Raw genomic sequence first — 21,013 nt, forward strand, 5'->3', positions numbered from 1 at the left:
ATGTCCATACCGCCTGAGATCTTGCTGATCGTATCGACGATCGGGTGTACCTGCATCGCGTGAGTTTGAAGGACCTTGGCCACTTCATCAGGCGTACGCACACGAAGAGAACACAGGCCATGCTGAAGGCCGCTGCAGGCGCCATAAACTTCTACATTCTTTTAGCTTGCGCTGGGAGGTAGGCTGTAAATTCTCACTCTTGGATCCATTGCAATGGTGCAGTTGTGCGACAACGAGACCAGATCCCTCGAGTCCTCGCGCCAGATGCATTGGATTGCGTGTCCGACAGTCCGATTAACGTGAGTCGCATATCTGCCCCACATCAACAACATATCGGGAGTTAAGTTCGGAACTTGGCTTCTTTCCCAACTCTTCAATTTCAAAAATCAGCCGCATTCCGGAGGTCAAACAATTGTTGATGGGACTTCAAAAGAAAGCCTAGCCTTTCGACCCTCCGCAGAGGACTAGTGAAGTACGTATATACCGTTATCGAAGTACTTGCCATGTCCGTATTGTGACTTCTCGGACCTGATGTATCCGCCTAGCCTGGCCTAGCCTGTCCTAGCCTAGTAGTGCCGGGCGGCCCAAGCTCCTTCCCTAAGGTACTTCCCAGGGTCAAGAGTCTAGACCGTCGCTGCTGCGGCGAGGTCTGGACATGCCAGTCACGACTCGCGACCGCGCCCCCAGCTGAGCATCTCAGTATCACCACGCGACATATCCTGAATATACGCACTGAGCTCTAATACATCGCGCTTCAAGCATCAACATAACAACACAAGTCCCGCGCAATGGTTGTTGAATTGAGGAAGCGCAAAGCGCACCAGCAGCCCGCCGTCGAGCAGCCTGCGCCGAAGAAGAAGGCCTCGTCGCAAAAGCTCAACAAGAGCGCCAAGGCAGCGCCCGCGAAAACAAAGAAGGCTGCCGACGATTCGGACAAGGCCGCAGCTGAGCAGCCTGCGAAATCAGCCAACGGTACCACTGACAAGGTGGAAGACGTGAATGTCAAGGACGCCGTCCCTGCGCAACCCAAGACGTATAGCGAGGGGGACGTCGTGGATGACCTGGAGACCTTTGGCGGTGAGGTGCAGACACATGAGAGCGAGACGACAACATTGAAAGACCTGCTTGATGCGAGCAAAAAGGCAGTGGTGCTGTTTACCTACCCAAAAGCGTCAACTCCAGGCTGTGAGTCCTATTAGGTCAGGCCTTTGACGTTACTTGACGCTAATACCGATACTAGGCACCACGCAGGTCTGTCTCTTTCGTGATGCACTCGATGAGATCAAAGCTCCTGGACTGTCCGTCTACGGCCTCAGCGCAGACTCGCCCAAGGCCAACACCACTTTCCACACCAAGAAGGAGCTGACCTATCCCCTGCTTTGCGATCAGAAGCGCACTCTGATCAAGGCGATTGGACTGGCCAAAGTCCCCAATGGCACCGCAAGAGGCGTCTTTGTCATTGACAAGGAGGGCAAGATCTTATTGTCCAGGTCGGGAGGACCAGCTGCGACGGTGGACGCTGTGAAAGCCTTGCTCGAGACCATGTAGACTGCACGGGCGAAATCGAGCTGGCAATGTCCTCCGAGAAGGGGCATGTTACAGGGCGATCATGCTCATGGGCTGCGCCGAGGGGTTCAAGGAACGAGCAGTCCTATATTTGCCACTTCTGTATTTGTTCGCATACGAAGCCAATCAGAAGTATGAAACGAAACTATGTACTCGCTACCATATGTCCTCGATAAGAGTACACTGCAGTCTTCTTCCACAGCCCGCCACTAGAACCACTTGGTGAACAACGTGTTCTTACTCACTTCACTAGGTCTATCTTTGCAGGAAAGCATCCCATACTCCAGCTTGTCTTGTCCAAAATTATGCCGGCTTGATCGTCATTCGTCTTCTTTTGGGTGTCTCTGAGTACGTTCATATGGCCATTCTAATTGGAGACGTCACGACTGACACTTTTGCAGAGCTGGACTTCTTCCTGGAGCAATCCTTATCATCTCCAAATGGCATCTCCCTGGCGAGACGCGGACCAGAATCGCAATCTTGTACACTTCAGCCGACACACGAGGCGCCTTCTCTGGGCTACTGGCTTATGCTATCGCCAAGATGGACGGCGTCGCAGGGTTGCATGGCCGGCGGTTGATTTTCATCCTCGAAGGCATCATGTCCGTCTTTGTCGCGTCCGTGTGCTTCTTCCTCCTTTGCGACTCGCCTGCTCTGTCTGGGAGCTGGCTCGACGCGGACAAGATTCGCTATCTCGAGTTTCGACAGGTTACCCGTCGCTCCACGAACGCTCGCGAGTTCAAGGAGAGCAACAAACACTTCAGCAAGGCCATTTTTAAGGACATATTTGGCAACTACAAGATCTACCTCTTGATCTTTGCCAACTGGTCCAACGCGTTATCCAACTACGCCATGAAAATCACCATGCCAACCATTTTAACCTCCATGGGCTACACATCGGCCCATGCGCAGCTGATGACAATTCCGCCCTACGCCATTTACTGATGCCTCAACCGCCAGTACTGTTCGATGTGGTTGAACACAGCTATAGAGAACCAGGAAAGCCAACTACCCATCTCAAATGGGATCGGTCCCCACAAGGCCGCTCTGGTGACAACGGTCATGGCCATAGCAACTCTTCGTCAGGAGAAGTTGTCACAAACCGCAGTCAGCATCCATCTGGACGGGTCGATTCATGGGAGCGATTGCCATTTCTGCGCTGCCTCTACTCTGACTAACGCCCGAGACGGGTCTATCGAGACTGGAATCCGTACAGACGCGTGTCCTGCAAGTCCTGTGTCTTTTACGAACCGGAAGAATGACTCAAGCCTGGTACGTGTTCGGGGGGACCGTACCTTTCGTCTAGGCGCTGGGTCTGCATAGGAAAAGCCGTGCCGCTAGCAACAGGAACACCCCGGGGAACTATATCATTTCCCAGTGTCGAAAACGCATTTTTTGGACCGTCTATATCATCGACAAGTACCTCGCGGTTGTCTTTGGCCGGACTCGCCTCTATCACGACGATGTCATCGACCAAGAATTTACGGATCGGGTGAACGACGAGGACATGTCGTTTTAAGGGCCGCTGAACAGCGAGCCAACAATGGACTGTCACATTGACTCGCTCGTTTTTCACGCCAAAATCGCCAAAATCGTCGACAGCATCTCTCGCAAGGTCTACTCTCTCCACCGCGTGCCCAAGCCAGCGCGTCTCGCACCAGCCCAGACATTCGGCCAGAAGCTGTATGCCTGGCGAGAGGAACTGCCACCTCATCTTGGAGCAATACGGCCCCTCAGTCTGATACCCTCGTTTCGACGACAGTCCATGGGTCTGAAACTGTCATATGCTCATGCGCTGATGCATGCCAATCGGCCCTTTCTAATGGGGGCCGATCGCACAGAAGAGGAGGAGAAAAGCACGATAGTCTGCATCAACGCAGCAAAGCTCGCACTAGACACTGTGGACAGCGTTGTAGGCGACACAATCATGTTCCACGCCTTTTGGTGGACGCCATACGTGACCTTTTGCGCCTTGACAAATGTCTACGTCTGGGAAATCCAAAAGGGAGCGAGTAATGCTGACAACCCATAACTTTTCGCACTGGCCAAAATATGTCAGGGTCATCTAGCTGCTTCGACAGTCACAAACTCGCCAAGCCAGAGCTACAGCGTCATACTTGAAGAGCTTCGTCAAGAAGCCCGCCAAGGGCTGGCACACCAACACCAGCTGACGGACAACGCCAATATGGCCACCATGGCGCAGAACGAGCCAAACCAACTACAAATGACTTTGGAATCTTTCACTCTGGTCCGATTCCAGAGGCAAATGCATTGGGCTTGTCCCCGAACGAGTGGCAAGCAACCGACTGGCTGGATCTGGACTCATCTGGAAGTACTACAGGCATCCATCATGGCTTGTATCCTTGCGCTAACAGATGTGATGCAGGCTTTCGGTTCATCCTTGGAGATGAATGGCTCACCGATCATGTGGATGGGGGACGTTGGCCAACAGTAGCTGTCCGCACTCCAGCGCGCATGTCCACTGGCTCTCATCTGTAACAACACCGCCCTTGTGAATCCGTCAGAAGATTGATATCTCAGGATTCAGGTCTGAACCATGTTCGTTGTGCACCTGCCCGAGACATTGCACGATGATCTGCAGCAGAGCCTGCCTTATGCACATACTGTGATTGAAGCTGTCAAAATGTTTTATTATGCACAATCCCCGTACCTATGAGCATATGACTCGTATCACAGTATCACCGTCCAAACGAAGCCATCCTCGCCCTCGCTTGCCCCAAGTCCTAAATGCAAGATGCCTGCCCGTCTGCGCCATAACCACCATAACCCCGCTACACCATAGAATCATGCGCTCATTGAGGCTTGCCCCGGATGGGGAGATCCTTTGTGACCTCTGCTGAGGCAGTCGACATGCCACCAGCAGCAGATCCTTCGTCCACAGCCTTGCCTTCGCTCGCCGCGACATCAGCACCTTCGGACACTACCTTTTGGCCTGCGACAGCCTCCGACACCTTGTTCACAGCAGCCTTGGCCGCTTCGGCCGCCTTGGCAGCCTTCTTGGCCTTCTTCCTCTCCTTCTCCCTCTCCTTGTCCTCTTGCTTCTTCTTCTTAGCTGCGGCTTCAGCCGCACGCGACTCCGCGCTTCCACCGAACTGCTCTTTCCACTCGGCTAGCTTCTTGTCCTCGATCCTGGAGAAGAGATACGTAGCCTTGTTGAGCTTGTGACCGGGCTTGAGTGTATCGGGCGTCCACGTGTCAGGGATGGATCCGAGCGTGGTGTTGAGCTGCTGACAGATTGATTCGGCGGTGCTGGGCATGTAAGGAGAGCAGATGGAGGCCAGAAGCTTGCAGAGGTTGAGCGCGAGACCAATGACAAGGTATGTGCGCTGGGGTTGCTCCGTCAGACAAGTGTTGTCGAGGCGGTACTGCAGCAAATTGTTGCCCTCGCTGCTGATCTCCAAAATCTTCCTGGCGCCCTCACGGAGATGGACGCCCTCCATGATATCGGTGTACTCGCCCAGCAGCTTGTTGACATTGGCGACCCACGCGCTGAAGTCAAAGGTCTCGTCCTTGTACTCGAGTGAATATTCCGGAATCACACCGTCAAGCTTGGCATTGACAAACTTGACAACACGATTGACAAAGTTGCCAAAATTGGCCAGCAGCTCGTTGTTGTTGGCCTGTGCGAAGGCGTTCCACTCAAATTGAGTATCGCTCGTCTCGGGCCGGTTGGAAAGGAGGTAGTATCGCCAAACGGAAGGTGAGATACCAATTTCTTCGGCTTGGTTGCCGAAAACACCGATGCCGCGAGATTTCGAGAACTTGCCGTTCTCATAATTGAGGTACTCCGTAGTCGAGAGTCTGTGCAGCATAGTCCAGCCCTGACGGGTGCCAATCTGGGATGCAGGGAAGATGACTGGACTGTTAGCACATTACGCTTCGCTGGTGAAGTGAAAACTCACTGGAATGAAATTGGGTGTTGTCCTTGCCCAAGAACTGATATAGCTTAACTTCCTCGGGGTTCTTCCACCACTTCTCCCAGTCGTCCGTGTACGAGGCTGTGATCGAAGGGTATCCGATACAGGCGTCAAACCACACGTAGAAGACCTTGTTCTCAAAGCCGTCCAGAGGTACTGGGACACCCCACTTCAGATCACGGGTGATACTGCGTCCTTCGAGTCCCCTTTTCAGCCAGGCCTTGGTGATGGCGACACCATTGGCCGACCACTTTTCGTGCATTTTCTCGAACCATGCCTCGACCTCGGGCTGCAGCTTGTCCAGCGACAAGAAGAGATGCTTCGTATCGCGCGGGACTGGTGTGGCGTTGTCCACCTTGCAGCGAGGGTTGATCAGCTCAAAGGGGTCTAACAGCGAACCGCATTTGTCGCACTGATCACCACGTGCATCGTCGTACTGACACTTTGGGCAAGTTCCCTCTACAAAGCGGTCCGCCAGAAAGGCCTCGTGTTTCTCGCAGTATGGCTGCTTCGTGGTGCGCTCCTCTAGGAATCCATTGCTGTGCAGCTTCCAGAAGATGTCTTGCACAATTTCTGTCTGTTTTGGCGTGGAGGTCCTGCCAAAGTGGTCGAAGCCGATCTCGAACCAGTCGTAGACGGCCTTGTGTTTCGCGTGGAATTCATCGCAAAGCTCCTTGGGAGTTTGTCCCGTCTCGAGGGCCTTGGTCTCGGTCGCAGTGCCGTACTCGTCTGTGCCGCAGATGTACAGTGTCGGGCGGTCGCGAAGCTTGCTGAAGCGCGCATAGACGTCGGCGCTCAGGACACTGCCTACAACGTTGCCCAGGTGGGGGACATTGTTGACATAGGGCAAGGCGCTCGTCACGAGGATGTTGTTCTTGCCCTTTTGGGGGAGGATTGGGTTTTCGACGCCCATGGCGATGCGATGGTGGGGTGGAAGAAACAGGTTCACTTTGTCTTCTTGTCTTGCGGGTCTAGCGCAGAAATATCCTTGTCTATGTGAGGGCTCCCTGTGAGAGATGCAACTCTAGATCGGAGAACAAACAACGCGACAGAATCAATGACCAAGGCTGTTGTTTGAGTCACAAGGGATGCGCAGTCGGAGTTCTCACTTTGGAGTCGAGGGGCACTAGTAAGTTGAGGAATTCCCCGCCATCGCCCGCTCTAGAATTGTCAGGCGGTCAATTTCTGCCAATCCTCGCTCCCTCGCGCACTCACTCACCCGACTCAGTACTTTCAACTACATGCCTCCAGTACAGTCTATTGCCTCTTTCTCTCATCGAACGGCGCTAGGCAATCGCCGACATGGACGACGACCTCTTTGACGACGTGTTGCACGTCGAAAGCCGATTTCACCAGGAAGGCTACCAGGAGGGTTTGCGCGATGGCGCAAAACATGGCTTAGCCGAGGGCCGCGCATTCGGGTTGCAAAAAGGCTTTGAAAAGTGGTTAGAGAGTGGGAAGCTGGCTGGGAAATCTATCGTATGGGCCAACCGCCTGCCATCCGCAACGCAAAGCTCGGCGTCGGCGTCATCAGGGTCCAAGCTTCCGTTGCTGCCGAACAACGTCCGGCTTGACAAGAACGTTCACACACTATATTCCCTGGTGGACCCAAAGACCTTGTCAATAGACAACTCGGACGCAGCTGTTCAGGACTTTGATGAGCGACTGAAGAAGGCGCAAGGAAAGGAACGTATTGTCAGTCGCGTCGTCCATGGGCCGACGAAAGATGGACAAAGGGCCGGCTCCGTCACTTGATAACCCAGTCACGATTGTGTATCAAAAGGGATCGATTGCCGATAAGCTCTATGCCTCCGTTGTCTGCTTATGTACATATTCAACGCCGCCTTACTTGAAGATGCGGCAGGGGTAGCTAGGTCATGTTAGCCAGTATTCATGTCGTTTCCACACATTAGACATACCCATCGGGATACGACCTCTCTGTAAGCTCGTATTTGTACACTCCCCACTGCGTCCCGTTCAAGCTCGTGCCGCTCGGTGTGGGTGGCAATCCGCCAACGAACATATCTTTGGCCATATCGCCCGGCGACTTCTTCGCGTACGCCGCCAGGCCAGTCTGCCCCTGCTCCTTCACATCGACAAGCTGCTTCTGGCCCGCCTCGCCGATGAGCTCAACCTTGGGTTGAGCGGCGCTGCCAACACTCAGCAGTCCGACAACGTCACCCTGGCCCACGACGCTGAGGGCAGGATAGGAGCGGCGGTTGTCGCGTTTCCAGTATGGGTTGTCGGCGATGTCGCCAGCCGGTACGGTGACGGGATCATCGTAGGCAATGGGATCGTTTGAGCCAGGCGGAGGGTTTCGGTAGGTTGGGTTGAGGGGGACACCATTGGAACGATTGGGGTCAATAGCAAAGAGACGGCGAAAGGCTTCCCACAGACCGGAAGACTGCACCGTGTGCTTCTGCGATGTTGTTAGCCGGATGTTTTGAGCGTGCCACTGGGCGTGGCACGGGCGAGAAATCGGCATATGAGCTGACCTTGGTGATGGAGACCAGGCTCCCGGCGGCCTTGTTGGCCATTGGCGTCGTCATTTTGACTGTATGCGCGATGGAGGCTGGTTCCGTAAGGCGCCCTTCAAGTTGAGGTCGAATTGGCACGGATGATGCTATTCGGCGACGGTGGTTTAGCCGGAGTTTGACCGGGCTCGCGGGTGTCTGTGGGAACCAATCACAACACCCCCATTTGCCATACGGATAGGACTGGACCAATCTCGCTTCATCTTTCGTTTACTCGGGGCGAGATGCAAATTTATTCGCGACTATAATCAAGCATTCACCGGACTTGGACTCGGAATTCTCCCACGAGCAGAGCACGATGGCGTGGGCTGCACCATTTGCGCCGTGATGTCAAGGCACGATCGTGTTTGGGCGTGAGGGCCTAGCACACTCTGTCCCAGCTGCTATAAGCCGGATTGGCAGACTGCACCTGAGACCAAAGCCATTTGGAGCCTGGATTCGAGGCTATTGTAATTTTGTAGTGTCCTCGTAAAGCGTATTAGGCTAGTTTGAGCGCACTCCCGTAGATGCGACATGATTACTCATTTGCGTAGCAGGCTAGCAGCACCGAGCTGTGCCCCTCCATCCAGCACCGCGGGACCGGGGTCGATCTCAAAGCTTCAATTGAGAACCAACCGCGGAGTCGCCAGTTCCTACCACTGCACGAGCGCGCGACTGCCTTTCTAGAATTAACCTCCTCCTAGTCTCACAGCCGACCCGTCATCATGGATATCCGCCTCCTCACCAACGCCGACCTCCCGCTCATCCAGCACGCCAATCTCGAAAACCTTCCAGAAAACTACTTTCTCAAATACTACCTTTACCACTCCCTCTCGTGGCCTCAGCTCTCGTTTGTCGCCGTCGACGTCTCGCGCCCGAAGAAGGGGCCGTATGACTACCCCAAGATTGTCGGCTATGTACTGGCCAAGATGGAGGAGGAGCCCAGCGATGGAGTGCCTCACGGTCACATTACCAGTCTCAGTGTGATGAGAACACATCGCAAGCTAGGCATCGCCGAGAAGCTCATGCGCCAGAGTCGTTAGTTGCGTCCTGGGTCTTTCAGCCTACAAGAAGAGTAGTGAGACCATACTAACGGCAGGCAGAACTGGCCATGGTAGAGACATACCAAGCGAAATATGTCTCTCTGCACGTCCGTGTCTCCAACGTGGCTGCACGACATCTCTACGAGAACACATTGGGCTTCACAAACGAAAAGGTCGAGTCGAAATACTACGCCGACAAGGAGGACGCCTTCTCCATGCGCCTAAACCTGGACGAGATTAAGAAGCAGATCGAGGCGGGCGAAAATAACGGCGACGTGGAGGAGGACAAGGAACACGAGGACGAGGGCGATGCGGTCGGCGAGGTTGGCAAAGATCCGGGGCAGACTGCTGAGGGGAAGCAGATCAAAATAGCGCTGGGGAAACGGCCGGCTCTCGGCGTAGGGGACCTGGTGGAGAAGGACGATAGCAAATAAAGGAGGGCATACATGTATGAGATGCGATGGCATACATTTCGGGCGGTTGGCATAGACAAAACGCATAGACCCAGGAGCTGGTCACGGAGAGGTTGGCTCGGACGAGCGATGGGCCTGATCATGGTGACGGAAGGTTCTATATACTGGTGACAATCTCTCGATAGTAACACACTAAGTTCGCATACAATCCGAATTTTCACCGGGGTTGCGTTTTGCGTCTCAAGGCTGCGAAGCCGGCAACGTCCCCGTTTGCTGTCCCGCATAAGCTGGCGGCGTTCCTGGCGGCGGCCCTGAGGGCGGCATGTAGTAACCACCCATACCTCCCGGCGAGGGCGGCCCGCCCTGGTGACCGTTCGGAGGGGGCGGCGCACCGTATCCGGGACTCGGCGTATCGAGTCCCACGGATGGTCCAAACCTGCCATGCCCATGCATTTCAGGAGGCCGATACCCCGTTGGCGGTGGCCCATAACCCCTTCCACCCGGCCTCGCAGACTCATAACCTCTGCCTCCAGAACCCTGTGGACCGTATCCCGCACCGGGATATCCAGAATGCGCATTCCCTCTTCCGTATGCTGAGCCCGGAGGGACCGTGGGCCCAATCGGTCGTCCGCCGTACTCCATGCCTTGCTGGTCCATCTTGAATTTTCCAATCTTGAGACCACCGGCGTTCAGAGAGAACTTGCTGCCGACACGAATGCCCTGTGGATCGAAGGAGACGTCCTTCTCGGAGGCTTTTGACTTGAGTTTCCCCATGAGGCGGTCCCTGGAGGAATGCTGAGGGCGGTAGCCGGAGCTACCCCCTACACTGGGCGCGTGATGGAGTGAGCCTGTGGCCGCGGGGCTAGGTCCAGTGGAGCTTGGACCAGGCCTGGGCCCAGCGTGGTTTGAATCCATTGTCGGCATATCAGCAAAGCCAGAGTCTGCGCACGTCTTCCCTTCCTCGTCTAGCACGATATTCACGCCTCTTGGCCCAAAGAAGCCATCGTTCCATTCGCCAATCACCCTTTCGATTGCGGCCTTTCGCTCGGGCGACAGTCGTTTCGCATCCGGGACGACCGCGTCATCCGGTATGAGGAAGCCAACAAAGGTAGTCCAATCTTGCAAGGAGACATCGTGGTTGAGTGCCCAATTGCGCGGGTAGGGGATTTCAGCCCTAATACTGTTTGGTCGGATTTGTAGAGGATGGCGAAGCGGTTGACGGGCTGTTGAAGTGCGCGATGCAAAGTACTGTGCCGAGGACTGTGGGGATTGCGACGCTTGCGTTGTAGTCTGATCGGACTGACCGGCAGCATGAGGCTGTCGATGCTGCTCGTGATGTTGGTATCCGGGCGTCTGTTGGGGCCGTGGGTATAACGGCGGGATATTCGTGGACTGCGCGTTGGGTATTGGGGAGGATGGCAGAGGGATATCGTTCGAGTGGAGAGGGCTTGATTCGACATATGGTGGGGGCGGTTCGTCAGACCCTGGAGGGGGTGGGTGTCGGGAGCCGCTCATGTCTTCCTATCTGTGCCCAGCAAGCAGTGTAAATAAGGTCTATTGTATGTAGCGGCGCAGCGAGTCAATGTTGGGCGATGAGTGTCCAGGGCCTCGAGATAGTTGAGGTGAGAATAGGGTATTGGTGAGGCTATGCAAATGACATCACCCGGCTACCGTTGGTTGGAGGGGCGCCAAGCCTCCCGCGTCGCTGCACTGTCCTCCGCATGCATGTGGCTTCGTGATAATATCTTCTCCCCACCGGATTTGGATGCAGCCACCATGGTTTAGATTTTGGGTTCTGGTATTTTTTTCGTTCTTTTTCTTTTATGTGAAGCATCAAGCATCTTGAGGCGCCTTGAGGTGCAGATTCACGTCTTCCTCGGCGTAGTGGTCGCTGATCAACCCTGATAGATGCTCCCAAGTGTGTGTGCCCCTGAATGGATACCTGGTTAGCCCTGAAATGCGCTCTGATAGATTCAAAATGACTCACAGGTTCGTAATGTACGTGTCGATCAGGTTGGCAGGCAAGAAGGCAGTCAAGCCTGCCTTGACCTCGACGGCGTGCACAAGGCTCCCATCCGAGAAATCCACATGCTGCATGGGATCCGCGAATTCAACGGCCGTCTCCTGGGTATAAGGACACTCTGGACTGAGCTTGTAAACACCGGCCAGTACGACAATCGGGACGCGATGCTGCTTGGCCGCTGCTGCGACGATTGTCGAAAAGTTCTCGCTAACTACTCCGCCATTGGCAGTGATGGCGCTCGCACCTATAATCATCTTGTTGACGCGAGACATGTACGACATGCCGCCTCCTGTTGTCATCACAACTGTTTGCACGCCCTGGCTCTTGAGCTTCTCTCGGAGCGCTTTGTACTTGTCATGCCCAGTGGCACCACGCGGCTGGGGCATGCAGTGGATCAACAAGGTAAACTTGCGCTTCTGCGCGGCCCTGAGGATGAAGCGCTGCACCGTAGGAGATGGGTGATAAACGAGAATGTGGTCGCCGGGGCGAATCTGCACCTCGGCGTGCGCGGCAATCTGGTCATCCACCTGGCCCATCTCGTCAATGATTTCCTGTATTCCGTTGATCACCTCCGACCGCAATGCGTGAACCTGGCTGTTGGTCGTCTTGTGCAATGGCGTTGACGTGCCAGAGTTACCAAACGGAGAGATTGTGCCTTCGTTGTCCGCCACATCCTTGGCGGACAGGAGCATCGACAAACTGCGTGGTATGTTGGCTGAGCTCGCGGCGCCCACAGGCCCAGGTCTTCGAGGGGCTTCGAGCGGTGCTGAAGAATGAAAGCTTTGGCTCATTTCGCCAATTGGGGTCATCTGTCCCTCGCTGGGAGTCTCGCTTGGCGCTCCGTCGTTTCTATCCTCGGTGGCCTCATCGCGAATGAGCCCGAGCACGCGCCGCACAATGTTGCCAATGACAAGCTCGTTGGGGCGGGCGCGCATGAGCTTGCTACCTGCCCGGGACACATTCGCGAGTAGGGTGTCGGCGTCTGTCCATTTCGACTTTGCGACTACTTGGCGGAGGCAGTTTGCGGTGGCGAGGGCACAGTCTTCGGGACCTGAGATCTGGCGACGCTTCAGGAGGCTATGGTTGTTAGAGGATGAACGGCAAATGACGTGGGTTCTCATACTCAACGAGGGACTGTATGGTGAGGTCGAGATGCGCGTGCCCTTTGAGTGACCGCAGGTACGAGTCGAGGGTGGGCGCAAAGCCCGGTACGGCGGAGGGCATCTGCGCCTCTGGGTTTGATGATATGTCGATGTTGTCTGTAATCTGCTAGTCCAGCTAAGAAGCTATGATCGGTGTGCAATATGGACGAGTCCAATACTGTCTCTCAATTCAATGGGCAGGCTGCGTGCTCTGTAAACGTGGTTCGGCTTGGGTGGTGTTGGAATGGAGCGTGTGTGATCCGCTGGTGAGTCAGTCAAGCTGTTTTGCAAAAACGCCTTCCCTAACCGTGGGCCGTTTTCGCAGGGTGGGTGGGGGTAGCGTCCCGGTGGTACTGTCGTGGGACCTGAGACGACACATAATTCCGAATATCCTGTTGACTAGTAGCAATCGGGGTAGCCACGTTGAAACTGAATGGGAGGGCTTTGTCCTTGCGAAAAAGAAATTATATATTTCAATCACCAGGAACCTAGATTAATGCCATGCCGTGAGATGTGTGCTGCTGCGATAGGCCACTTTCAGCAGGTCGTCAACCCCACCAATCGATGATGCAAATTATCGGGTTATCCAGCTTAGGGGCCCAAGCGATGCATGATGTGAATCCCAGGAAGTACACACACGTACGTAGCACCTCACCCAACCGACATGGAACCAGCAACTTTTGAAAGGTATCACGATTGAATCGCAAAGCTGTCCTATATTTTCTGCGTTACTCTTCACAGGGGCCAGCCCCGTTATAGGGCGCTTCCACCTTACCTTACTCTACATTGTCAACGACTTCACGGCCTCGCTGTCCTGCGTTCAGTCCTCATTCATCACCTCAGTATGCCGTCCTCACATCCATCAGGTCTACCTGGAGCCCCTCGCCATTCCCTGAACTTCCGGGTGGGAAGCCTTAATTCAAACATGCGATCAATCTCGATGCCACTGCGCCCCTTCATCTCTGGGAGGCAGAAGAACCCCACAGCCACCCCAGTTATGCACAATCCGCAGTAAACGAACCCCGTGAAGGCTCCAAGGTCCGCAGCATCCACCTGATATAGATATGGCAACGACGCCGCCATGATAATTGAGCTCGCCTGCGCAGACACGTTCCCTATACCCTGCGTCTTGGCCCGGAGGCGCAGAGATGGCGTTTCGCCGAGGATCGCATACCCGGCAGGCCAGCAACCCATACCACAGACGACAATCGTCGCAACCATGAAGCCAGCAACAAAGTAGGGTGCGATGGTCAATTTGCCCCTGAAAAAGCCGCACACGCCAACACCGCACCAGAACGCAGCAGCCACGCCCATCGTCCAGAATGTGGACTGTCTGCGTCCGACTCTTGACAGCGTCCAGATACCAACCGCATTGCCTCCGATGCCAGCCACTACCCCCGCGATCATCATAAGGAGCGCGGTGCTGGAATCGAGCCCCACGGTCTCGAGAAATGTGTTCGCATTCGAGAGGAGATCGAGCCCGAACAAAGCTGGGAAGACGTTGGCAAGGATGGTGATGAATGTTCGTCGAATGTTGGTGTCCTTGAAGCAGGCGATGAAGGTGGAGCCTCCTTTTGTGGCTCGCTCCTCTTCCAGCGTGTCGCGGTAGCCTTTCAGGACCAGAGATGGGTTGATCTTTGGCGCAAAGAGCTTTGTTGCGCTCCTCAAGGCCCGATCGGTTTTGCCCTTGCGCAGCAGCCACGCAGGCGATTCATGCATGGTCAAGGAGATGATGAAGGGCGCGAGAGCCAGGACGCCTTGCGAGCCCAACGCACCCAGATAGCCACGCCGACCCGGGACACCGTTGGTCACATACGTCACCACAAATCCGATCAACTGGCCCACGAGAGTGAATGTTGGGAAGAGAGCCATGGCAGAGCCGCGGATGGAGGTAGGCGCGTTCTCGGATACATACGTGAGGCAAGTCGTCTTGATCAGACCGACGGCAAAGCCCTGTATGGTAATGCCACCAGTGAACATGGCCCTCTTCGTCACAGCACCGCCGCCCACGTGCGAAAAGAAGATGATGACGACTGCCCCGGCAGAAACAACACTGCCAGTGAAAAGCGTCCATTTGCGCCCGAAACGATCACCCAGCCATCCAGCAGCCATGGCACCGCATGCTGTCCCTGCTGGCGGCAAGCCAAACCACATGGACAACCACATGGAGGGAATGATTTGCCGCCTTTCGAATGTTTCGCCGTAGTCTCGTTTGAACGCGTCCACGCTGACGATAGCGCCCACGATGACGAGTTGGTAGCCCCAGCTGATGATGGCAAGAGTCATGACCAGGCACCATCGAGCAACCTTCGGGTACAGCTTGATGGCTTTACCCAGCGGGAGTCTCTGCTCGGGATCTACCTCATCCTGTGACGCGCTTCTTTGGCAGCTTATGGGGCATGTGGGAAGATTCTTCGAGTCGCAGTGAATGGGTTGGATTCTCTCAGTTTCCTGATTCTCATCCAGGGGGCTGTCGTCGGATTGCGCCATACTTGTCGTGTTGTTTCTCTAGTTTCAATGCAATGATCTTGCACACAATCAAATTGATAACGCTGGCTAAAGGAATCTTGGACACATTCCGGTCCCGTTCTTTATACACGCAGGCCAGTCCTTATGCATCCCTTTAGAAGCAGCAGTCAGAGTGGCCCGCATTGCTGACGTGACGACCGAGGGTGATCTCTCTCCAACCTTGTCACGAATTGCCGAGCCAGACTAACGTAGCCCTACATGGGAGATCTGCGCTGTTGGGGGAGAGACAACTGCCCCTTTGTGTTCTTGTTGCTATGATCGTCGTGTAAGTCCCATACCGACGAATCATAGCACGAAGCGCACTTCGCAGCCGGGAGCGGGGAGCGGAGTGCTTTCGTATGCTCCGAGTCCGATATGCGTCTGAATCTTTCTTTCTCGCAGTAGAGTCGGGAACGTCTCGAGACACAAGGATGAGATCTTACTTGAACCGGAAGGTCCTGACAATATCCGACTGTAAAATCATGGATGGTGTTGACAATGTTCGGTTGTAATTATTATGCCTGGTCTTGACAACGTCCGGCTTTAACATTGTGCAACCTCTGGGCAATTGTTTATCGGCCAATCTAGACTAGGCCAGGCGGTACCTACATGCTACACCGCTGCCGCTGCCGCTGCATGAAGCTGTAATTAGTCTCTCTAGAAGGAGGGGGCTTGTCACATATTGCATACGTACAAGTATCATGGCTGCTAGCATCCTGCTACCCCCTGTTGTTCATTATTGACGACCATGGCCCGAAATGCGGCTTCTTGGCCGAACTTCGCCGCAGGTAACTCACGCGAGGTCATAGGGCTTTGGGCCAAATGCTCGGACAGACCTATCCCTTGTAATCGGAGTTTCGTGATTCCAATTGCGCTTATAGTCAGACGAATGTCCCGGAGACGGAGCGACTTATAAGGATCCAATGACCTACCTCTGTGTACGTCGTTCGTACCTCGACAGCAAAGGCGTGCCATTCAAACTTGTATTCTACTTCAAATTTCACATTGCTTTTCTCTACTAAGTATGATGGGTTCTTCATTGAAGGCAGAAGATGTGCCTATCTGCCACATTGTCACGCCTGTTGGCATGATGGGCTATGGCTTCGATATAGCTCCAACGGAGTATCAGCTTGCTCACCTCGTCCCTACCGGAATACCGATCGCAATCATTCTTGATGCAGGATCAACAGACTCGGGTCCACACAGGCTAGCATTGGGTTCTACGGGATGTCCACGCGCTGCTTACGTTCGAGACTTGACTAAATTGCTGGATCTCGTTCACCGGTTCCGAGTGCCGTTGATATTCGCCTCGGCTGGAGGCGATGGTACAGATCAGCATGTCCAGCTCATGGAGGATATACTTACAGAAATATGCTCACGTGGAGGAAATGAGTATGTTGAAACCCGTTGCAATTGGTCCCAGTATTAACAAGCTTTCCGCAGAGATTATAACTTCAAGACTATCTCGATATGTTCCAACATCAAGAAGAGCCTTGTCGCTCAGCGCCTACAAGATAATCAAGTTACCGGCTGTGGACCCTGCGTTCCCCCCCTCACAGTCATGGATATTGAAGAATCGACGAGTGTCGTTGCCCAGGTCGGCCCGGAAGTCTTCCTTGACGCAATGCAAGCCACCCCTGACTTCGATATCCTCATCGGTGGGCGAGCTTACGATCCAGCGCCCTATGTCGCCTACGCTCAATTCGCATTGAACCGCCAACACCCCGGTCTAGCAGAACAAAAGTCCGAGCACAGACTGGGCGGTTTTACCCACATGGGCAAGGTTATGGAATGCGGCGGCGCATGCTCCCAACCGAAATCGCACGGCGCTATCGCAAGTGTCTTTGCAGACGGTGTGTTTGATGTTCGACCCCTGGCATTCGAGTCCAGATGTACAGCGCAAACTGTCGCCGCCCATGCGCTGTATGAGAACACGCGGACCGACTTCCTTAAAGGCCCTGGTGGTGCGCTGGAGCTGCTGGGAGCAGTGTATGAGGAACTGCCCGATCAAAGAACTGTCAGAGTGCGCGGTAGCATTTTCAAGAGCTCGAGAGAGCAGGGTCTGCCCTATTGCTTCAAGTTAGAAGCCGGCAAGCTCGTGGGCTACCGTTCACTCTTCATGGGCAGTATCAAAGACTGTAAGTACGCAAAGGCCTTATGCTATGAAAAGTTGCGCTGAAACGTGACAGATGGTCTTATTGAGCAGATTGACACTCTCCTCCCGGCTGTCAAAGCCTACGTCAAGCAGCAACATGTGCACTTGTCTGACAACTGGAATCTCGACTTCCACGTCTACGGAAGGGACCACACGAATAAACGTGGCGGCCCTGGGGAGCTGTTTGTCGTGGCAGAAGCGCTGGCACCATCCCGAGAGTTGGCCAGCAGCATCGCGTCAAAGGCGCGTATAGGATTAATTGTGAGTGTTGCGGGTGGTCGGTCCGTCGGCAATACCGACGCGAGAAAGCTAATAGGGACAACAGCATGCACCATATCCTAAACAGAAAGCAACTTCAGGCAATGTCGGCTTCGGTATTGGCGGATTAATGGAGATTGAGGCCGGTCCCTGCGCGGAATTCTCGGTTTATCATCTGCTTGAACTTAAGTTGGGAGAAGAACACCTTGTCCTGGACAATACCCCTGAGATTGAAGGGTCCTTGCAACTTCGCAGGACGGTCCAAACTTTCGGTCACGGAAGGCCTACAATCAACGGTCTTGACTTCCAGAGGGACGTCGCGCGTCTTCGTGACACTCTGCGACAGCCAACGACCAACAGCCAACCTCGGGCGACAGGCGAGGAAGCACCTCGCACATGTCTCCCCGCCAACTTGTCCGACCTCTGTGGGGTGTTTCGATCCAAGAACGCCGGACCTTTCGAAATCACCATCGACGCCATGTTTCTCACGCCCCAAATCTACGAGGCAGTCAAGAAGTCCAACATCCTCACACCTGAAACGGTCGCTCGCGAACTGGGTGTGTGCAGGAAGGACATCATCTGGATGGGCTTCTACGGCCCAGCCAAAGCTTTCAAAGTCACCATACCAAGAATTCGCTCGGGCATGAAAAAGGCCGCCGGAGGATTCATGGAGAATGACGTCCACGGCTCCCAAGAGCATGTCGGCTTGGCGACACTGAAGCTACCACAAGACCTCGAGGATCTTGTGTCTTTGGATTCAGCAGCATCAAAGGCCGTGGTGAACACTACACGTGAGTGGACGACAGTTCTTGGGGTGGCGGCTGCAGTCGGAAGTTTGGGTGTCGCCGCATTGCTCAAGCGATTGGTGAGTGGGAGGTGAATCGCGGTGCTGTTTCCCGCAAGGCTTGCATAGGTGACAATGCCATTCCGAGTATTCAATGCCCGTGTGAGAGAATCGTTTCATATTTAAGTTCCACAGAGTCTGTCCAAGGCACCATTCATGATAAAAAGGTGTGCATGTCGCTGGTGTCGAAGTTCACCATGCTCATGAATGGGTCATTCCAAAAGCCGTCCAGGAGATCCAAATTCATGCCAAAGTGACTCGGTGCCATTTGTGTCAGGTCAAGTGCTTGCCAGTCATGAAGCGCAGTGGTCGCCTGCATCTCATTCGAGACCGGCTCCAAGATTTTCTCTTCCTGGATGTTAACCTCCGCGCCGCGCACTTCGCTCGCGTTCGTGACAGCATCGTAGACTATCGACGCCCCCATTCTGTGGGTCAGGCGTAGCTTGCTGTCGCCCGTTTCACCGGTTGAGTTCTGGGCGAGGACTTGGAAGACTTTGGCAGTCCGACTGTACTCGTCTTCCGGGTCAATAGAGCATCCTCTGAAGTGATCTTGCGCCAGGGCTATGTGACGTGCGGCTCCTTGGCGCTCTTCGGGTGCCACGTCCTGTTGCCTGTAAAAGAACTTGAGGAGAATGATGGTGGCGAATGCAAATCCACGATAGTGGTTTTTCGGTAAGCAGCGCTCGCGTTGTGCTGCCGCTGCATTGAAAAGGCCTCCGGCTGTGCTCCTCCACGAGAGCGTCGCAAGGTGTATGAACCGCTGGGCGGCTGACAGGGCAGTTGCCAACATGATGTGTCTTGACGTTCCCTCCGACGCTTTGGCGAAGAACAAAGCGTATATGTGCAGTTTCGCGTCTAGGATATCGAGCTCGATCCGTGTTTCCTTATCATCGTGGAGCGTACCTTGCGGCTTCAGTGCACTCAATTCCGCATCGACCAGTCGAATGAGCGACGCTGTGGTGGACTCTTCTGTGTCTCGGTTCAAAAGCGCAGAGAACTTGGCAACGACCAGCTGGATTCTTACCCTGCTGGAAAAGAAATTCGGTACATTCTGGAGCTGGAGGAACTCCTCTATGGTTTTGATGTCGAGTTCAGCATCTATCGGGGCAGGAACCCAAGGTGGTAGCTAAGCCTGGTCCGTCGTCAACATCTGAGCTCGCCCTTCCGCGAAAGAAGGCTTCAAACTTACGATGTGGTGACAAAAAAGCATCCCAGCCATGTGTTGATCCTCGCCGATATGTTGCCCGGAGCAACTCCCAAGCTACGCAAGGATGGGACCGTCTGTTGACGATCCAAGCTCATGAACCGTGCTGCCTGGATGGCTACGCCACTGTACAACCAGGTGGGATCTTTGGCCTGTGTGCTCACGCCAAACGGCCATTCGCACAGTAACACGATGGCTTGTATCTTGTACAGTGGCAGAGGAGCGTCCATGATCTGCTGGTTTAGATATCTGGTGAATGCGTCCTTGAATCGCATGTTCACATCCACGAAGCGCGCTTCGGGCCGGTGGGATCCAATGATGATTATGACAGTCCAGAACAGTAGTGGTTGCCCATGCAACATGGCGTCTACCGATATTGATCCTATGATTGGAAGCTGTGGACGGAAAATGTTGGCGAAGCTAGATTTCGTCAGCCGCTGAGACAAAGTCAAAACGTTTGTCCTACATTTTGAAGGCCTCCACTGCAACCTCGGTGCCCAAGTGAATATCTTCTAAAGATATGGTCGACGCACGGATATTGAAGTCATCCTTGGCGTCCACTTGATCAACGTTGGCAGGCGAGTCTGAGACCGCTGCCGAGGATTGCTGTCGCGGCACGGCAGGGGAATCAGCCCCAGATGTTTTGCTTCTGAGCTCGAGGAGCTCCTTGTTCATGGCTTCTAGGCGCCTGACGTATTGTCAGCCGAAGCTCATTGAGGTAGTTTCCAAGTTAGCGAGACTTACTTTCGCGCAGGCGTCCGCTTGAATGAAGCGTCCACTGTGCAGAAGAGATTCCGTCCATCACATCTTGAGCATGGATTGGGGAACTTTTCCTTGTAATTGCAGCGCAACTACGGAACATTAGTCCACGGCTATGGGCGCTTTTGATTGTGGGAGGAGAGTGGTGAAGATACTTTTGATTGCTTGCACTCAGTGCAAGTCTTGACCGCACGCGCGCCTGGGGCAGATCGTGAAGCCATCCTGAAGAGTCATGTCTGTCCCGCGCTGGGGGAACATGTAAAAGACAGAGCAAGATTTCGTGGTAAAACTCAAGAGTTCAAACCTAGCAGGGGGGCTATCTGCCGGCATAGAAATCCTGGGAGCTGACATGGAGCATTGAGCACTCAACCAAGCGCAGCTGCCGCAGGCCAAAGCTCATCATCTTCAAGTTTAGTGCGTTCTCAGCGGTAAATTGTCTGGACTGTTATAAAGAAACCCGACTGAAGTTGACATCGCGACAAGTCTTGCCTGGCATTCGAAATTGACTGTAGCACGGATCCAGCAATAGTAGTACGCGTCAAGCTCCAGCCGAGCCGACATCTGCTCGTGCCCTAGGGTAACGCGAAGAGCATTGCCAATGATGGCACGACGTCGGCCAATAGCGGGCCCAGCGTCACCCAACAACG

The 21,013-nt window shown here is 54.4% G+C and overlaps 11 protein-coding genes across 11 annotated transcripts; 5 read left to right on the top strand and 6 right to left on the bottom strand.

Moving 5' to 3' along the window:
* Window positions 1–788: 788 nt before the first annotated feature.
* On the top strand, window positions 789–2,511 carry J7T54_004707 (uncharacterized protein; the record flags this gene model as incomplete). The annotated part of the gene is made up of 3 exons (XM_051503389.1): window positions 789–1,185; window positions 1,241–1,544; window positions 1,968–2,511. The coding sequence occupies 3 exons, from the start codon at window positions 789–791 to the stop codon at window positions 2,509–2,511; spliced, it is 1,245 nt and encodes a 414-aa protein (XP_051365017.1).
* Window positions 2,512–3,109: 598 nt separating this feature from the next.
* On the top strand, window positions 3,110–3,598 carry J7T54_004708 (fungal specific transcription factor domain-containing protein; the record flags this gene model as incomplete). Its single annotated transcript, XM_051503390.1, has 1 exon — window positions 3,110–3,598. One exon carries the CDS (start codon window positions 3,110–3,112, stop codon window positions 3,596–3,598), a length of 489 nt encoding a protein of 162 aa, XP_051365018.1.
* A 781-nt stretch (window positions 3,599–4,379) lies between these two features.
* J7T54_004709 (methionyl-tRNA synthetase) lies at window positions 4,380–6,417 on the bottom strand (the record flags this gene model as incomplete). The annotated part of the gene is made up of 2 exons (XM_051503391.1): window positions 4,380–5,443; window positions 5,490–6,417. 2 exons carry the CDS (start codon window positions 6,415–6,417, stop codon window positions 4,380–4,382), a joined length of 1,992 nt encoding a protein of 663 aa, XP_051365019.1.
* A 389-nt stretch (window positions 6,418–6,806) lies between these two features.
* J7T54_004710 (putative ORAOV1 family protein-like protein) lies at window positions 6,807–7,259 on the top strand (the record flags this gene model as incomplete). Its single annotated transcript, XM_051503392.1, has 1 exon — window positions 6,807–7,259. One exon carries the CDS (start codon window positions 6,807–6,809, stop codon window positions 7,257–7,259), a length of 453 nt encoding a protein of 150 aa, XP_051365020.1.
* A 90-nt stretch (window positions 7,260–7,349) lies between these two features.
* Window positions 7,350–8,053, bottom strand: J7T54_004711 (NADH-ubiquinone oxidoreductase; the record flags this gene model as incomplete). The annotated part of the gene is made up of 3 exons (XM_051503393.1): window positions 7,350–7,374; window positions 7,424–7,923; window positions 8,000–8,053. 3 exons carry the CDS (start codon window positions 8,051–8,053, stop codon window positions 7,350–7,352), a joined length of 579 nt encoding a protein of 192 aa, XP_051365021.1.
* Window positions 8,054–8,742: 689 nt separating this feature from the next.
* Window positions 8,743–9,494, top strand: J7T54_004712 (uncharacterized protein; the record flags this gene model as incomplete). The annotated part of the gene is made up of 2 exons (XM_051503394.1): window positions 8,743–9,055; window positions 9,121–9,494. 2 exons carry the CDS (start codon window positions 8,743–8,745, stop codon window positions 9,492–9,494), a joined length of 687 nt encoding a protein of 228 aa, XP_051365022.1.
* A 219-nt stretch (window positions 9,495–9,713) lies between these two features.
* On the bottom strand, window positions 9,714–10,988 carry J7T54_004713 (uncharacterized protein; the record flags this gene model as incomplete). The annotated part of the gene is made up of 1 exon (XM_051503395.1): window positions 9,714–10,988. The coding sequence occupies one exon, from the start codon at window positions 10,986–10,988 to the stop codon at window positions 9,714–9,716; it is 1,275 nt and encodes a 424-aa protein (XP_051365023.1).
* A 318-nt stretch (window positions 10,989–11,306) lies between these two features.
* J7T54_004714 (translation initiation factor subunit beta-like protein) lies at window positions 11,307–12,720 on the bottom strand (the record flags this gene model as incomplete). Its single annotated transcript, XM_051503398.1, has 3 exons — window positions 11,307–11,403; window positions 11,461–12,573; window positions 12,620–12,720. The coding sequence occupies 3 exons, from the start codon at window positions 12,718–12,720 to the stop codon at window positions 11,307–11,309; spliced, it is 1,311 nt and encodes a 436-aa protein (XP_051365024.1).
* Window positions 12,721–13,472: 752 nt separating this feature from the next.
* J7T54_004715 (uncharacterized protein) lies at window positions 13,473–15,128 on the bottom strand (the record flags this gene model as incomplete). The annotated part of the gene is made up of 1 exon (XM_051503399.1): window positions 13,473–15,128. The coding sequence occupies one exon, from the start codon at window positions 15,126–15,128 to the stop codon at window positions 13,473–13,475; it is 1,656 nt and encodes a 551-aa protein (XP_051365025.1).
* Window positions 15,129–16,707: 1,579 nt separating this feature from the next.
* Window positions 16,708–18,439, top strand: J7T54_004716 (uncharacterized protein; the record flags this gene model as incomplete). The annotated part of the gene is made up of 3 exons (XM_051503400.1): window positions 16,708–17,284; window positions 17,336–17,562; window positions 17,627–18,439. The coding sequence occupies 3 exons, from the start codon at window positions 16,708–16,710 to the stop codon at window positions 18,437–18,439; spliced, it is 1,617 nt and encodes a 538-aa protein (XP_051365026.1).
* Window positions 18,440–18,557: 118 nt separating this feature from the next.
* Window positions 18,558–20,282, bottom strand: J7T54_004717 (uncharacterized protein; the record flags this gene model as incomplete). Its single annotated transcript, XM_051503401.1, has 3 exons — window positions 18,558–19,431; window positions 19,791–20,027; window positions 20,074–20,282. 3 exons carry the CDS (start codon window positions 20,280–20,282, stop codon window positions 18,558–18,560), a joined length of 1,320 nt encoding a protein of 439 aa, XP_051365027.1.
* Between the last annotated feature and the right edge of the window lie 731 nt (window positions 20,283–21,013).

The sequence above is a fragment of the Emericellopsis cladophorae genome (genome assembly GCF_022114955.1).
Source record: "Emericellopsis cladophorae strain MUM 19.33 chromosome Unknown NODE_5_length_938552_cov_118_678949, whole genome shotgun sequence".
NCBI classification, from domain to species: Eukaryota; Fungi; Ascomycota; class Sordariomycetes; order Hypocreales; family Bionectriaceae; genus Emericellopsis; species Emericellopsis cladophorae.